At 40.2% G+C, this 17745-nt stretch overlaps 1 protein-coding gene across 1 annotated transcript in view; it reads right to left on the reverse strand.

The window, feature by feature from the left end:
* The window catches only part of SLC27A2 (solute carrier family 27 member 2), a 62684-nt gene that overhangs the window by 25334 nt on the left and 19605 nt on the right, over positions 1–17745 (reverse strand). Inside the window, exons 3-5 of the mRNA XM_061182150.1 lie at positions 16270–16428; positions 13838–13962; positions 734–928 (exon numbers count right to left, since the gene is read on the reverse strand). Coding sequence (XP_061038133.1) covers positions 734–928; positions 13838–13962; positions 16270–16428 — 479 coding nt within the window. The remainder of the gene's footprint in view (positions 1–733; positions 929–13837; positions 13963–16269; positions 16429–17745) is intronic.

The following is a 17745-nucleotide window of genomic DNA, read 5'->3' on the forward strand; positions in this document are numbered from 1 at the left end:
CAGCATTTGCTGAATATTTCTGGAATTTTGCAGAATAGGTGGTCATCTGGAAGACTGAATGCTCGAGCACAATAAAAGGCAAAGAGATTGTCTGGAGATGAGGCAATAAAATGACTTAGAGGGAAAAGAGAATGCTGTGAGAGCTGGCTTACACATAAGAAATATCTTTCTGGTGTAGTTACTAGGTGAAAACAAATGTTTACAAGAATCCTATAACTCGGATGCACCCTGGTTCTCTCGAAGGAGTGGTTCTTAACCCTGGCTGAACAGCTTTAAAAAAATACTGATGCCTGGGCCCCAGAACAATTGAATCCAAAGCTCAGGGGGTGGGGGCCCTGCACCTATATGTATAAAAAATTCCCCTGGTGGTGGTAATGTACAGCGTGATGAAAGGGAAATACCACATTTCACGGTGTATAGTAAACATACAGAACTGGTAACCTTCAGGTGTTTTAACATATACAAGTATAAATGGCATTAGAAGACTTCACACAAGTTGCAGATGGCAAAGGCATAATGGGTTGTTTTTAATAGAAATTAATATTTTAAAATTAGAGGACCCTGTCATTTTTAGGTCATTGTCACAGAACCTGAGCAAAACCTCTCTTGGTGATATGAATGGGCCATGGCTCTGAGACTGCATGGAATTCTGATGATAACATCATCATGACATAGCTCTTAAGAAACCTCCATGTGCTGAAAGCTGGCTGCCCTCACTTTTCAATGTACTTACTCTCTGTAGGTAGTTTACTCTTCCAACAGCACCGACTTTTCTCGTGTAATTCATAAATCCGATATTGCCTTCAGTGGAAGCATAGAACTCATAAATATGAATGTCCCCAAATCTCTTGATGAATTCTCTCCACACATCTCCTCGCAAGCCATTTCCCAATGCCACTCTCACTTTATGGTCACGATCGTTTGGTTTCTGTAGCAGGACGAAGAAGAGACAAAGCTGAAACATCTTTGGAGCCTGTACTTACGTATTAATAATGGCCTTTATGTTTCTACATATTTATGTTGGTTATGAGCTGACCTCAGTGCATGCCTTTTCTGTCATCCACACATATTACACCTCCCCCCCTACCAACACACACAGTATGGGCCGACAGTGGGAACTCTGATTTAATAGTTGAAAGGCTTGGATTTTCCCATTTTGATTTGTCACTTGACGGAACTCAGTGGTGCCAACATTTAATCCATATCCAATCTGAAGCTTAAGTCATGTGTTGATTGTTTTCTTGATGAGGCTGGTGGATCTCAGTGAATTGCCAGAAAGGAAAGGCCCCGTGGGAGAGGTCTGTCAGAGACTGACACAATCTGAAGCAATAATCTTCACTTGACAATGACGAAGAAAATGGGAACACAGTCCAGGCAAAGAGAGAGAATCATTTTCTACAGTCATTCAAGAGAATTCATGTGAGGGCCTGGCAGGACTGGGGAGAAGACTCTTGATCATGCGTTCGTCTAACAGATAGACCCAGTGGTCACAAGATCAGGTAGAGCTGAACCAACACAGTGAAACTGTTCTGATGGGATGGGAAGGGGAAGAGAGAGAGGAAGCTGGCTCCCAGTTGCCTGAGGTGGCCTGGGAGGAATATGCTTTGCTATAAATAAAAATCACAAGGTTCTTCATGACAGGGAGATCAGCTCGGTGCTTTGTGACCACCTAGAGGGGTGGGATAGGGAGGGTGGGAGGGAGGGAGATGCAAGAGGGAAGAGATATGGGAACATATGAATATGTATAACTGATTCACTTTGTTATAAAGCAGAAACTAACACACCATTGTAAAGCAATTATACTCCAATAAAGATGTTAAAAAAAAATCACAAAGGAAAGGCTGTTTTGGGTATAAGAACTGAAAGCAGAGCTTGTATGAGCAAGAGAGGGGGATGAGGACTGGTCTGCTTTCCATTAATGAGGCCCTACAAATATGTCCAAACCTTGGGTAATTTTAATGATATTTTATATTAATAAGTCACTTGATGTGATGTCAGGAGATCACAGCCTGGAGGGAGGGACAGGTAAATAAGTATAATTTTAACTTGCAAAATCTGTAACTTGATGACCTCTACTCTAACCGAAAACAGGGCGGAGTCGGGTAGAAGTGCTAGGTAACTAGGATTCTCCTCTCCTATCAAATGTGAATTTCTTTGACTGAACAGCAACTTGCTTAAAAGAGCAAATGTTCTAGGGAGTATTTTGTACCTTATTTCCTCCTCTGCGAAATCACTGTGAAGCGATTTTGGAATAAGAGATCCTTTTTGAAAAAAAAACGTTTGCAGAGAGAGGCTGGCAGTTCTCCGACATGGGGAGGACCTTTGATACGGCAGTTAGAAACCAAACCAAACAAACCTTGAATTGGTTTCCATGTGAAAGGAGCCAAGGAGCCCGTGGCGCAGCATGTATGCATTTAATTTTTAAGTAGCTCCTTGGTCAAAACTCAGGGGGTGAAGTTCTTTCAGGAGTCCTAACCAGAGAGGAGGACGATACCTTTCACTAGTTAAAACTGGGCCCCTTTTGCCGTTTATTGAGGAGGAAATGTGTAGAGAGAGAGAGACTAGGCGTGTTGTCCCAGTGTTTCTTAACCAGGGTGTTGAGGAGACTTACCTGAGAAGCCTTCTGAACCTGCACGAACTTATTTGTTCTGACTGAGTGGGAACCTATTCTCTTCATCAGCTCTATTGGTCCCTAAGTCACTGAATCGATTCCCTTTTATAATTATCAAGTACTTATAAGTCAGGAGACTATATATCTGGTTTGCCAGGGCCGATCCTGGTTTACACCTGTTGTCCTGATGTGCTTATTAACGACACTCCTTTCATTCTCAAATGTCCCTGTTTGGATAGTGGTTTATAGGGTCATCCTGTCTGTAAGGCACTACTCTGCTCAGCAAGGATTGTCAGCTTTCCAGAGGCTACCCTTGCCCCCCACACTGCTGTCTCTCACTGCCACTCTGAGAATAAACCATCACAAATATTTGTGGAATACTTACTTTTGCTTGAAAATAACCACCTGACCTGGGGTTGACTTGGTCCCAGGCCTGCGTGAGAAGCTCCAAAGTAGCATTCCAGTGTGTAGACCGGAGACCTTACTTCTTCTATATGCAGCCCGCAATCACCCTCTTAGTTCATTTCCTTGTCTAATGGGTGGTGAATATCTATCTCTCCCATTAGACTGTAAGCTCCTTTGAGGCCAAATCTCTCTATATATCATCCACCGTGCCTGGGCCTGTGCTTTGCATATAGTGCAATTCCTGCAGTAAAAGAAGAAATAACCTCCACCAGGAAACCCTCAACTTCTTTGTTCAACAGTTAATGGCCGGGACATCAGCACCAGGGCAGGGTTTAGGGTGCAGGAGGCGGCAGTGCTCTGGAGATGTGGGAAGCGGGCCAGCCTCGGAGGTGCAGCTGTCACCTACGGGTGCCAGGTAGCTGGGCTCACGGTCACAGTGCCATCAGCTTAGTTTTCATCGTAAACTGAGGGATCTTATTACACCAGCAGAAGGGATTAAGGCTGTAGGCTGGAAATGTTTGTGGACACAAACCGAGAGGCCCTGGAGGCTTCAGAGATGTCTGGTTCTCATCTAAGCTTTTGCTCACCAGGGCCTGAGAGTACTGGTGTTTCTCCAAAAGAAGAAACAGTATTTCCTCACCACCAAAGCCACTCCCCAAAGGTCAAGGGTCACCTTCTCATTTTTCTTTAACAAAGATCGAACATTCTATTCCACATTAGAGGTGAGGTGCAGCATGCAAACACACCTGGGGGATTTTAATCCACCATGGATTGAATGACTGATGAAGGGTGAGAGGTCAGGGTGTCCAGAGAGGGTGCAGGGCACCAGGTAATCAGAGCAAGCAGAAGACTTTTATTGAGGGCTTTGCTATGTGCCAGGCAATTGCCCTGCATTATCTTAAGGTTCTAAGGAGCCCTACTGAAATGTGAGAGGTAATCAAGTATGTGCCTCATATTACAATTGAGGAAACGGAGCTTTGAGAAGTTTAAAATAATTTGCCCAAGATCACACAGGTAGAAACACAGTTGTCCCCAGATTCAAATCCAAATCTACATGACTTCGGAGAGCACTCTTTTCCTTAGTTACAAAAAAAAGCTACACACACACAGAGTTTAAGAACCAAACAGTACTGAAAGGCTTTTACATGAAGAAATGTTATTCCACTTATCTGTCCTCATCCTTTGCCTTCAGCCTACCACCTAGAGGCAGACACTTTTAACCCCTGTAGCTGTTTCTTCTCACCTGCATATTTCTAAATTAAATGCTGATACCACTATCTTTTGATTAGTCACTTTAGACATTACTTACTGATTTCCTATTGTGCTGGATGGGGATTAAGCTCTCTCCCAATTTTTCAATATCACAATTTTTGGTTAAATCAATATTCAGTGCTCACATTACTTTGCCCCTAATCCACCGCTGATGAGCTAAGTATAATATACTATGAACAAATTCTTGAACAAATGTTTGTTTTTCCTGGGATTAATTTCCTCCCTGCCCCTTCGCTTCATTTTCTTAGTTTCTGTTTGTAGTTCTTTCCTTACCCTCCAAAAGCATCTAAATACAATGTTCCTCCTTCTATCAGATGATATAATTTCCTTTTTCACATTTTTCTTCCTTTTATCCTTTTGCTCCAATCTGGACGAGTTGTTTTCCAGGCCTGGGGATACCCTTTGCCTCTCTTTCCTGGATCTTGTGTCCTCCTTTTTCTTTTTTTACTCTCCTGTTTGGGTGGAACACTTTCTCTAGGAACTTCCTAAAGGAGGGTATACAGGAGGTAAGATTTTTTTGAGACTTTGAATGTCTGAAAATATTCTTATTTTATACTTGATTGATAATTTGGTTGGATATGAAATTCTAGATAGGTAATAATGTTTAATTAGAATTTTGAAGGCACTGCTCCCTGTAGCTTCCAGCTTGAGTGTTGCTGTTGGCAAGTCAACTGTTATTCTTATAGAATCTTCTCTCTTTCTCTTTTTTTAAAATAGGCAATCATTTAAAAATAATTAATCAATTAAATAATTTTATTTTTGGCTGCGTTGGGCCTTCATTGCTGCATGCGGGCTTTCTCTAGTTGTGGCAAGTGGGGGCTACTCTTTGTTGCGGTGCATGGGCTTCTCAGTGTGGTGGCTTCTCCTGTTGTGGAGCACGGGCTCTAGGCAAATGGGCTTCAGTAGTTGTGGCTCGCGGGCTCTAGAGTGCAGGTTCAGTAGTTGTTGTGCACGGGCTTGGTTGCTCCGTGGCATGTGGGATCTTCCGGGACCTGGGATCGAACCCATGTCCCCTGCACTGGCAGGTGGATTCTTAACCAATGTGCCACCAGGGAAGTCCCTCTCTCTCTTTTTTTGATAGTCTTAAATATCATCATAGTATATTTTAAGAATTAAAAAAAAAATTCCACTCATTTTATTAGGTACTCAATTAGCCCTTTCAATCTGTCCTTCAGTTTTGGGAAGTTTTCTTGTATTATTTCTTTAATAATTTCCTCCTCTCCATTTTCACTATCCTTTTCCCTATTTCCTATTAATCAGATATTGGATCTTTTGGATTGATCCTCTAATTTTCTTATTTTGTCTCTCCTCATGTCCATCACTTTGTCTTTCCTCCAATTTTCTGTAAGATTTCTCAACTTTATCCTCCAAACTTTCAATGGATTAAGTAATTTTTAAATCGTATTTTTATTTTTCAGGAGGTCTTACTCTTTTTTTTTTTTTTTTGGTAGCATACTATTTTTGTTTAATGGATATAAAATCTTCTCTAATATTTCTGAGAATATTAATTATTGATTTCTGGAAGTCTTCTCCTGCTCTTTGAATTGATGCTGCTTTTTCTTCTTTTTAGAAAATGATCTTTTCTGTCAGAGGCTTTCCTTTGGTATCTGTTCATATTTAGAAGTAAGGTAACAAAAAGATGTTTGAGCCACTTTGTGTGGTGGGGAGGGGCTGTTGCCAGGTTGGCTGCACTGTCTGGTGATGGGGCAGTGAGCCAATGTCCAGTTTCTTTTCTGAGAAAGTTTAGTTCTTCCTAAGCATAACCCTCCTCTGCTCTCTTGCCTGCAAGCATAAACTGACTATTGGAGTTCTGGAAGCTGGGCAGGGGAAGGGAGCTGGGGTCTCCCTGGTCAGTAAGTAGATAGTTACTCAATCTCTTTTCTCAGTGCCTCACCCCTGCCCTCCTCTGCTCTTGGGATCCTTGAGTTCAAAGCTTCTCTAGCTCTTCTCCAGAGAATAAGCCTCCTGTCTCCTACAGAAGTGGGATATGGGAGCAGTAGGTATAGCTGTTTCATACACAGACTTTCAAAAATTCTCCTGTTTTCAAGCCTGGTACCTCATCAAAACTTCAGTTGTATTTGGTGCCTCCAATTTCTCAGGCTTTAGGAAGTCAATCAGCTTCCTTCTTGTTGGTAATTGCCTCTCAAGTTTCACCCCCTCAGCCCTGCTATGGCAATGACCTTCATCTTTCAGCTCTCTGTACTACGTAGTTCCTGGTTGCAATGTCTCTTAGTTTCTAGGATGATAGAGCTTGTGTGTCTTTTTCTTGTCCTCCTCGTTTTGGGGAAGACTTCCAAGAGGTGAAAGGGCAGAAGCTATTCACCACCTTAGAAAAATTCCTGAGTCCATGTCCTTAACAACTAATATGCTATACTTCTGCTTGACTCCCTGAGGAGAAAAGAAAGCACCCATTGACAGGAGTGAAAGGGTGAAACTCAACCTCTTCGTTTTACAGAAGAGAGGTTTCTGTGTCTAGTGTATCTTCTCACTGCACGCAAAGGGATTGTCTTTAAAAACCACCTCCCACATCACTCTCAGGCCCTTTCGTGGTGCTTTATCACATTCACACTTGAGTCTCAGAACAGTAAAACTCTTGTTACCTGGCCCAGCCAATCAGTCTCGCCTCCTGCCATGCTGCCTGCAGTTCCCAATACGGCAGGTGCTTTATTCCACTGCTCTGCCATGCTGTTCCAGCTAATCATTAGCCCTTCTTTCCCTGCACGGCTGGAAAACTTTTCTGCACCCTTCAAAACTCACCTCTCGGGCAAACCTACCCTGATTCTGCTCTCTGTCCCTCTTTCCCCTGGTCTACCCCTGTCCTGGACAAACTGGCCACTCTCCACTCTGTGCTGCTACACACCCCTCCATTCTGTTTTCTTTCTTTTTTTAAATTTATTTATTTATTTATTTATTTTTTATTTTTGGCTGTGTTGGGTCTTTGTTTCTGTGCTAGGGCTTTCTCTAGTTGCAGCGAGCGGGGGCCACTCTTCATCGCGGTGCGCGGGTCTCTCACTATCGCGGCCTCTCTTGTTGCAGAGCACAGGCTCCAGACGCGCAGGCTCAGTAGTTGTGGCTCACGGGCCCAGTTGCTCCACGGCATGTGGGATCTTCCCAGACCAGGGCTCGAACCCGTGTCCCCTGCATTGGCAGGCAGATTCTCAACCACTGCGCCACCAGGGAAGCCCTCTTTTTTTTTTTTTTTAAGATTTTTTTGATGTGGACCATTTTTAAAGTCTTTATTGAATTTGTTAAAACATTGCTTCTGTTTTATGTTTTGGTTTTTTGGCCACGAGGCATGTGGGATCTTAGTTCCCCAACCAGGGATCGAACCCGCATCCCCTGCATTGGAAGATGAAGTCTTAACCACTGGACCACCAGGGAAGTCCCCCTCCATTCTGTTTTCTATCTGAATGGAGGTGGTGCAGAGACAGACATTTTAGGCTGGGAAAGGACCACAGAGGTTACCTAATTTTGGAGGGAAGGCAGACAACACAAGGGAGGTGAGCTGAGTCTATTCAGCTGTTTCAGGGTTCTGGTCTATCTTATTTCCCCTTCCAAACACCAAATTTTAAGATTTTTTGTTCCAGTTCTGTGAAAAATGCCATTGGTAATTTGATAGGGATTACATAGAATCTGTAGATTGCCTTGGATAGTAAAGTCATTTTGACGATATCGATTCTTCCAATCCAAGAACATGGTATATCCTTCCATCTGTTTGTGTCGTCTTCAATTTCTTTCATCAGTGTCTTACTATAGTTTTCAGAGTACAGGTCTTTTGTCTCCTTAGGTAGGTTTATTCCTAGGTATATTATTCTTTTTGATGTGATGGTAAATAGGATTGTTTCTTGAATTTCTCTTTCTGATCTTTTGTTGTTAGTGTATAGAAATGCAACAGATTTCTGTGCATTAATTTTGTAACCAGCAACTTTACCAAATTCATTGATGAACTCTAGTAGTTTTCTGGTAGCATCTTTAGGATTTTCTATGTATAGAATCATGTCATCTGCAAACAGTGACAGTTTAACTTCTTTTCCAATTTGGGTTCCTTTTATTTCTTTTTCTTCTCTGATTGCTGGAGCTAGGACTTCCAACATTATGTTGAATAAAAGTGGTGAGAGTGGACATCCTTGTTTTGTACCTGATCTTAGAGGCAATGCTTTCAGCTTTTCACCGTTGAGTATGATGTTAGCTGTAGGTTTGTTGTATATGGCTTTTATTATGTTGAGGTAGGTTTCCTGTATGCCCACTTTCTGGAGAGTCTTTATCATAAATGGGTGCTCAATTTTGTCAAAAGATTTTTCTGCATCTATTGAGATGATCATATGGTTTTTATTCTTCAATTTGTTGATGTGATGTATCACACTGATTCATTTGTGGATAATGAAAAATCCTTGCATCCCTGGGATAAATTCCACTTGATCATGGTGTATGATCCTTTTAATGTATTGTTGGATTTGGATTGCTAGTATTTTGTTGAGGATTTTTGTGCCTATGTTCATCAGTGACTTTGGCCTGTAATTTTCTTTTTTTGTGACATCTTTGTCTGGTTTTCATATCAGGGTGATGGTGGCCTCATAGAATGAGTTTGGGAGTTTTCCTTCCTCTGCAATTTTTTGGAACAGTTTCAGAAGGATAAGTGTTAGCTCTTCTCTAAATGTTTGATAGAATTTGGCTGTGAAGCCATCAGGTCCTGGACTTTTGTTTGTTGGGAGTTTTTAAATCAGTTTCAATTTCAGTACTTGTGATTGGTCTGTTGCATATTTTCTGTTTCTTCCTGGTTCAGTCTTGGGAGATTGTACCTTTCTAAGAATTTGTCCATTTCTTCCAGGTTGTCCATTTTATTGGCATACAGTTGCTTGTAGTAATCTCTTATGATCCTTTGTATTTCTGTGGTGTCAGTTGTAACTTCTCCTTTTTCATTTCCAATTTTATTGATTTGAATCCTCTCCCTTTTTTTCTTGATGAGTCTGGCTAAAGGTTTATCAATTTTGTTTATCTTTTCAAAGAACCAGCCTTTAGTTTCATTGATCTTTGCTATCATTTTCTTTCTTTATCTCTATTTCTGTTATTTCTGCTCTGATCTTTATGACTTCTTTCCTTCTACTAACTTTAAGTTTTGTTTGTTCTTCTTTCTCTAGTTTCTTTAGGTGTAAAGTTAGGTTGTTTATTTGAGATGTTTCTTGTTTCCTGAGGTAAGATTGTATTGCTATAAATGTCCCTCTTAGAATTGCTTTTGCTGCATCCTGTAGGTTTTGAATCGTTGTGCTTTAATTTTCATTTGTCTCTAGGTATTTTTTGATTTCTTCGTTGATTTCCTCAGTGATCCATTGATTGTTTAGTAGCATATTGTTTAGCCTCCAAACACAATTAAGTGTTTGTGTTTTTTACAGGTTTTTTTTTCTTGTAGTTTCTTTCTAATCTATAGCATTGTGGCTGGAAAAGTTGCTTGATATGATTTCAATTTTCTTAAATTTACCAAGGCTCACTTGGTGGCCCAGCACGTGGTCAGTCCTGGAGAACGATCCATGTGCACTTGAGAAGAATGTGTATTCTGCTGCTTTGGAATGGAATACTCTATAAATTTCAATTAAGTCCATCTGGTCCAATGTGTCATTTAAGGCCTGTGTTTTGTTATTGATTTTCTGTCTGGGTGATCTGTCCATTGATGAAAGTGGGGTGTTAAAGTTCCCCACTACTACTGTGTTACTGTCAATTTCTCCCTTTATGGCTGTTAGTATTTGCCTTATATATTGAGGTGCTCCTATGTTGGGTCCATATATATTTAGACTTGTTATAACTTCTTCTTGGATTGATCTCTTGATCATTATGTAGTGACCTTCTTTGTCTCTTATAACAGTCTTTATTTTAAAGTCTATTTTGTCTGATATGAGTATTGCTACTCCCTCTTTCTTGTGATTTCCATTTGCATGGAATACCTTCTTCCAACGCTTCACTTTCAGTCTGTATATGTCTCTAGGTCTGAAGTGGGTCTTTTGTAGACAGCAAATATACAGGTCTTGTTTTTGTATCCATTCAGCCAGTCTGTGTCTTTTGGTTGGAGCATTTAATCCATTTACATTTAAGGTAATTATTGATATGTATGTTCCTATTACCATTTTCTTAATTGTTTTGGGTTTGTTTTTGTAGGTCTTTTTTCTTCTCTTCTTCTTTAGTTCTCTTCTCTTATGGTTTGATGACCATCTTTAGTGTTGTGTTTGTATTTATTGTAGTTTTTGGGTTTGCTGTTCCCATGAGGTTTTGATATAGCAGTCTATATATGTACAAGGTTGTTTTAAGTTGCTGGTCTCTTTCCCGCCTAGAGGAGTTCCTTTAGCATTTGTTGCAAAGCTCGTCTGGTTGTGCTGAATTCTTTAGCTTTGGTTTGTTTGTAAAGCTTTTGATTTCTCCATCAAGTGTGAATGAGAGCCTGGCTGGGTAGACTATTCTTGGTTGTAGGTTCTTTCCTTTCATCACTTTAAATATATCTTTAAATATATCATGCCACTCCCTTCTGGTCTGCAGTGTTTCTGCTGAGAAATCAGCTGTTAACCTTATGGGAGTTCCCTTGTATGTTGTCATTTTTTCCTTGTTGCTTTTAATATTTTTTCTTTGTCTTTAATTTTTGTCAATTTGATTACTATGTGTCTCGGCGTGTTCCTCCTTGGGTTTATCCTGCCTGGGACTCTCTGTGCCTCCTGGACTTGGGTGACTGTTTCCTATGCCACGTTAGGGAAGTTTTCAGCAGTTACCTCTTCAAATATTTTCTCAGGTCCTTCCTCTATCTCTTCTCCTTCTGGGACCCCTATAATGCAAATGTTGGTGCATTTAATGTCCCAGAGGTCTCTTAGACTGTCTTCATTTCTTTTCTTTTTTTTTCTTTATTCTGTTCCACAGCAGTGATTTCCACCATTCTGTCTTCCAGGTCACTTATCTGTTCTTCTGCCTCAGTTATTCTTGCTATTGATTCCTTCTAGTGTATTTTTCATTTCAGTTATTGTATTGTTCATCTCTGTTTGGTTGTTCTTTAGTTCTTCTAGTTCTTTGTTAAATGTTTCTTGCATCTTCTCCATCCTTGCCTCCATTCTTCTTCTGAGATCCTGGATCATCTTCACTATCATTATTCTGAATTCTTTTTCTGGAAGGTTGCCTATCTCCACTTCACTTAGTTGTTTTTCTGGGGTTTTATCTTGTTCATTCATCTGGGGCATAATCCTCTGCCTTTTCATTTTGTCTAACTTTCTGTGATTGTGGTTTCCATTCCGCAGACTGCAGGGTTGTCTGTATCCACTTCTGAGAAGTCCTTTTGATACAATCTTTCTTTAAGCTCCCTTTAAATTCATAGAACCTGGGTCTCCTGTTGTGATTTTTTTTTTAATTGTGGTAAAATACATACAACATAAAATTTACTCTCAACTATTTTATCTGTACAGTTCAGTGGTATTAAATACATTCATAATGTTATGCAACCATCACAATCATCCATATCCATAACTCCTTTCATCTTGTAAAATTGAAACTCCATACCCATTAACCTCCCTATTCCCCCTTCCCTGCAGCCCCAAGCAGCCACTATTCTACTTTCTGTCTCTATGATTTTGAATACTCTAAGTACCTCATATAAGTGGAATCATACACTGTTCATCTTTTTGTGATTGGCTATTTCACTTAACATAATGTCCTCAAGATTCACCCAGTGCTATGGGAAAGGTCCTCACCCAGCTTACAGCTAATTATGACCCTCATAAATCTGTTGAATGTACCCCCTGAATCAGAATAATATGCACTAAGCCCAAACATTTGGGGGGAACACATTACTTCCCTCAAGTCAGTTATACATCTTTCAGGGGCAAGAATTTAGAGGATCATTCAGCAAAATTTGTTGATGCATAGGATGTGCCAGATACAGATCTCGGTGCTGGGGATCTGGCAATCAACAAAGCTCCTGGTGCATGGAGCTTTCATTTAACTGGAGGAGAAAGATAACAGTCATATAAACATGCACTATTTCAGAAGTGACAGTGCCACGAAAAGCAGTAACCCACGAGATGCATGGTAAGGGGTAGCGTGGTATGTTTTAGAATTTGTAGGAGGGGTCTCTTTTATGAGGTGACATGTGGGCAGAGACTGAATGAAGTGAGGAGAGAAAGAACTAAGGCAAGAGCATCTTATAATTCTTTATGTCACACTGCTTCTGTTACAGGCATACCTCGCTTTATTGTGCTTTGCAGATACTGCATTTTTTTTTTTTTTTTTTTTTTTTTTACAAATTGAAGGTTTTTGGCAAACTGGCATTGTCAGATGATCGTTAACATTTTTAGTAATAAAGTATTTTAAAATTAAGGTATGTACACTGCATTTTAAAGATATAATGCTATTGCACACTTAAACTATGGTATAGTATAAACATAACTTTTATGTGCACTGGAAAACCAAAAAATTCCCAGTGTATATAAATTGAACATAACAGTTGCTTATAAATAGCAATTGATCAACTTAGTGATCCTTTGAGTTTGTTTTCTTATGATGAGTGAAAGGATTAAAGAAAGTAGAATCTTGTGACTTTACTGCATTATATAGTCTAGTGGTTCTCATCTGGGGTTGATTTTGCCTGCCAGGGGACATCTGGCAATGTCTGAAGACATTTTGATTATCACGACCTGGGGGGATGGGGAGGGTACCACTGGCATGTCCTGGGTAAAGGCCAAAGATGCTACTATACATCCTATAGTGCATGGGATAAGTCCATACAGCAAAAAATAAATTGGCCACAAATATTAGCAGTGCCACTGTTGAGAAACCTTGATCTGGTCAAGAGAGGCAGGCTGCCCTCTCTGATGAGAGCTGAGGGACTGGGCAGAAGGAACTCTTTCAAACAACCCCTTCAAGATATCTGGATATCTGCAAATAGGACAGATCCAAAGCCCTTGGAGTTACTTACCTTTGGGGCGTCTGTTCTAAGCTTGGTAACAGATTTTGTCAGATGGTTTCAAAGCCATATGGGGGTTTATTCATTAAGCAACATTAAGTAAAAGTTTCCTGCATGCCTGTGGTATAAGAGAGGGCAAGGAGATAAGATGTGGTCCCTGCCATCAAAGATTTTACAGCCTAGGGAGGATGGGAGGCATGAAGACAAACACCTGCAATCTGACAAGGGCCACAAAGGAGGAGAAAACAAATGAGGTAGGGGAAGGGAGCAATGACTTTTGTTGGGGTGACCCAAGTAAGTTTAACATATGAGGTATCATTTGAACTGGGCTTTGACCGTGAGTAGGGTTTAAACAGGTAGAGAAAGAAGCAGAGGATATGCTAGGTAGAGGGTCAGATGTGAAAACAGGTACAAAGGTAGGGAATAATAATGTTATTACAGCAGCTGCCATCTGGTAAATCCCCTGTGGTAGGTGTGGTGCCAGGCTCTTTATCATGAAAAGTAACTGTAGTGTAAACTGAAAACCGATATACAAGAAGCAGCTGAAACTTAGCATGACCCAAAGTGACTTGAATTCCCATCCTATGCATTTTGAAAAGATAATGAAACATGGGGAGTGTTACCTGGGGAGAGTTGCATAAATACCGAAGCAGTTCACCGATATACTGAATGATAGTGACGTTATATTTTCTGCAGTCATCCCAAAACTGGCTGGCTGAAAATTTGGCCCGCAAAACAACAGTAGCACCTATAGAGAAGTCATAGAAAGTACTAATAAAGAAATGCTACCAAAAAAGTCCCTAATTATATTTGTCACTTTTGAAATTTATAAATTTAAAAAATTTATATATGAATTATATTCACAAACAAGTATTAGGTACCAATTATATTCAATGCAAAAAAAATGAATAAGACACAGTTTTGTCCTATAGGAGCTTCCAATCTAGTGGGGGAGAAGACACAAATTTTTCTAATAAGAGTCAGTGTGCAATAAACGAGGTTCAGTGAGGCCCTAAGGGTGCACGCGCGTGTGTGTGTGTGTGTCTGTGTGTAGATTAATTCTGCTTGAGGGCAAGGGCTGAGAAAGGCATAGTATTTGAATTAGGTCTTGAGAAGTGAATATCGAGAAAGATGAGAGCATTCCTGGTGGAGGAAAAAGCATGAACATAAAGACAGGGCAGTCCAGAAGGTTGGGCGATGGCCAAGACTCTGCTGACCTGTGACTAGAGTGGTGAAGGCTGGGTGGGTCAAGGGAGATGAACCTGGAGAAGCAGCTAGGGGTGCAATCCTGGAGAGTTTGTAAATGCCAGGTGGAGGAGCCTGACAGTTTTATAAGCGATGGAGAGCCAGGGTCTTGAGCAAGCAGGCGATATTCTTCTTTGATGGGTGATGTATACAGAATAATGGTTCCCAAAGACATCCACACCTAACCCCTAGAACCTGTGACTATGCTACCTTACATGACAAAAGGGACTATGTAGATGTGATTAAATTAAGGATCTTGAAATGGGAAGATTATTTTGGATTGTCTGGGAGAGCCCAATGTAATCACAAGGGTGCTTATAAGGGGAAGTCAAGAAGATCAAGGGAAGAAGGAGAAAGGATGACAGAAACAAAAGATTGGAGTGAAATGCTTGAAGATGAAAGAAGGGGCTACAAGCCAAAGAATGCAGGCAGCCTCCAGACACTGGGAAAGGCAAGAAAATGGATTCTTCCCTAGAGCTTCCAGAAGAAATGCAGCTTTGTTGACATCTTGATTTTAGGACTTCTGACTTTCAAAACAGTAAGAGAATAAACTTGTGTTGTTTTAAACCACTAGGTTTGTGGTAATTTGTTACAGTAGCAATAGGAAACTAATACAATGGGTAAAAACAATATATCTATCATATCCAATCTAACGATAGGTATGAAATGTAGTAAAGTGAAATAAAAAAAAGTCACAAATATTTTTCACGTTATTAGTTTATTTCTACTCCTAAATATACAAAAGTCCAATATTTTAGGAGAAATTTTAAAAAATACTATATTTTCTTTTTTAGCATATATCAATTGTGCTTAAGCAAATGTGTGAGTGATTGATTTGTCCCTACGAGAGCTTCAGAGTCACCCTGTTCTTGAAGGGCCCAACAACATGATCAGACCCAGGCATTCCTTGCTGATTTGGAGACTGGTACTGATGCTGGACTAAGTGTTTTATAGCTGATCAATAAGTTGATGAGGGAAAGGAACAGAGGCTTGGAGAATCATATGTGTATTTGTGTATGCATATGCATATATGTTACTATATATAATAAATATTTAAAATAAAATGTCACATGGGAGAAAAAATTAAGGTTTTTAGCTTAGTTAGAAAGTTAGAGGTGGTTTCCTGGAAGAGGTGGATATTGGACTGAGACTTTATATACACAAAGGGCAGAAATCCTACTGACAGGAGAAAGGATGACAATTCTGATTTAAATGGTAAAGTTTCAGAAGGAGAGAGAAGAGATGGAAAGCTAAGTATTCTGACCAGAGCTGAGGACCTGTGGGAGGAGGGAAGAATAAAGTAGAATGGGACAACTGAATAAGAAGTTTAAATCAGATGCTAATGGAGATCAACATGCAGATTTCTGAAGACAGAAATGACATAAGAGAATTATTTATGGAATCGAAGGATCAAGTACCTTAACCTGGATAAAGACCTAAAATATTTTAAAGAAGTTTCCTCTTTGATATGCTGAACAATTATAGCATTATATTACTAGACAAGCAGGCATGAGAAAATATAAATTCTTTTATTTATTTATTTGGCCACGTGAGATCTTAGTTCCCTGACCAGGGATTGAACCCGGGCCCTTGGCATTGAAAGCATGGAGTCCTAACCAGTGGACCACCAGGGAATTCCCTATAAATTCTTTTGGATGCTTGCTATTGTGAGCCAAACAAGCTAGTTATCAACAGGGAATTAAACACCGTTCCGGGCACACAGGAAAGTAGCAAATTTTGTATTACTTTTCCTTATGAGCACATTGAATGTGTACTGGGCTCCAACACCTTGTTGAGAGAAAAAGCTTACCAGTCAGGATACATCCATGTAAGCCAACCAAAAGCGCAGCACTGTGGTACAAGGGTAGTGTGGTATAGACTACATCATTCTCCGTTATCCCGCTGGCAGCAGCAAGGTTGGCTCCATACCAAACGCGAAGATGATTGATCATTGCAGCTTTCGGGAGACCTTTGTAAACACACAAGAAAAGCCATGAGTGAACCAAGAGTGGTCATTCACAGACATGTGGTCTGGGAGAGAGATGTGGCTTAGGAAGATTCATCAGCTGGTGATTAGAGGATTGCATTCAGTTACACCAGAAGTTGGCAATTTTTTTCTGTAAAGAACCAGATGGTAAATGGTTTAGGCTTTGCAGGGTCATAGTCTCTATTGCAACTACTCAACTCTGCTATTATAGCTGAAAGCAGCCACACACAAAAAGGAACAAACTTGGCTCTGTTGCCATAAAACTTTATTTACAAAACAGGTGGCAGGGCTGTTTTTGGCCCACAGGCCATAGTTTGCTGACCTCTGAGTTAGATGGTTATTACAGTAGTAAGTTGAGGAAAAAGGAAAGAATGTCTATTGAATTTCTGTTCTGGGTCTACCACCTTGCAAGGTATAGTTGATCCTTGAACAACAGGGGTTTGAATGGCTCGGGGCCACTTATATGAGGAATTTTTTCAATAGTAAATACATCCATGGTTGATTGAATCCATGAATGAAAAATCACAGATACCTAGGAACCTATGTGGAGGGCCTTCTATAAGTTATACGTGTACCTTCAACTGTGTGGAGGGTCTGTACCCCTAACCTGCACATTGTTCAAGTGTCAACTGTATTTTCAAAATTTCATTTAATTCTCATAATTAATAAGTAGAATTATATTCTCTAATTTGCAGATGAGAAGGCTGAGATTCAGAGAGAGTAAATAGCCTATCCCTCCTATCTCCTTCCTTCATAACCACTTTTATGAATTTCTTATGTACTGTTCTAGAGTTTCTTCATACAGATATAAGCTCATTTGCTCCTATGTTCTTGCCTTTTCCCCCATGTTAAAAAAAGCACACTTTTCTGCACTTGCCCCTGCTCCACTTAATGTATTTTGGAGTTCTGTCCATATTTGTATGTAGAACTTTCCCCTATTTTTCATTCATTTATTCCCTCTCTCAGCTGCATCAAGTCCTCTGTGTATGTTATAATTTATTCATGTTATTTTGCGATTTCAAATGATGCTGCAGTGAATAACCTGGTCCACATGGCACTGTGCACTATGAATGATGCTCCATCTGTAGGATAAATTTGCTGGTGTGAGACTGCTAGGTGAAAAGATATAAGTCTTTGTAATTTTGATAGACACTGCCACATTGCCTGTTATAAGGGCTGTCCCCATTTACTCCCCCATCAGTAATACATGAGTGCACCTGTTTCCTCATAGCCTTTCCAAGGTATCCTTTCAAATGTTGGGATTTTTGCCAATCTGAAAGGTGAAAAATGGTATCTCAG

The sequence above is a fragment of the Eubalaena glacialis genome, chromosome 2 (genome assembly GCF_028564815.1).
Source record: "Eubalaena glacialis isolate mEubGla1 chromosome 2, mEubGla1.1.hap2.+ XY, whole genome shotgun sequence".
Lineage (NCBI taxonomy): Eukaryota > Metazoa > Chordata > Mammalia > Artiodactyla > Balaenidae > Eubalaena > Eubalaena glacialis.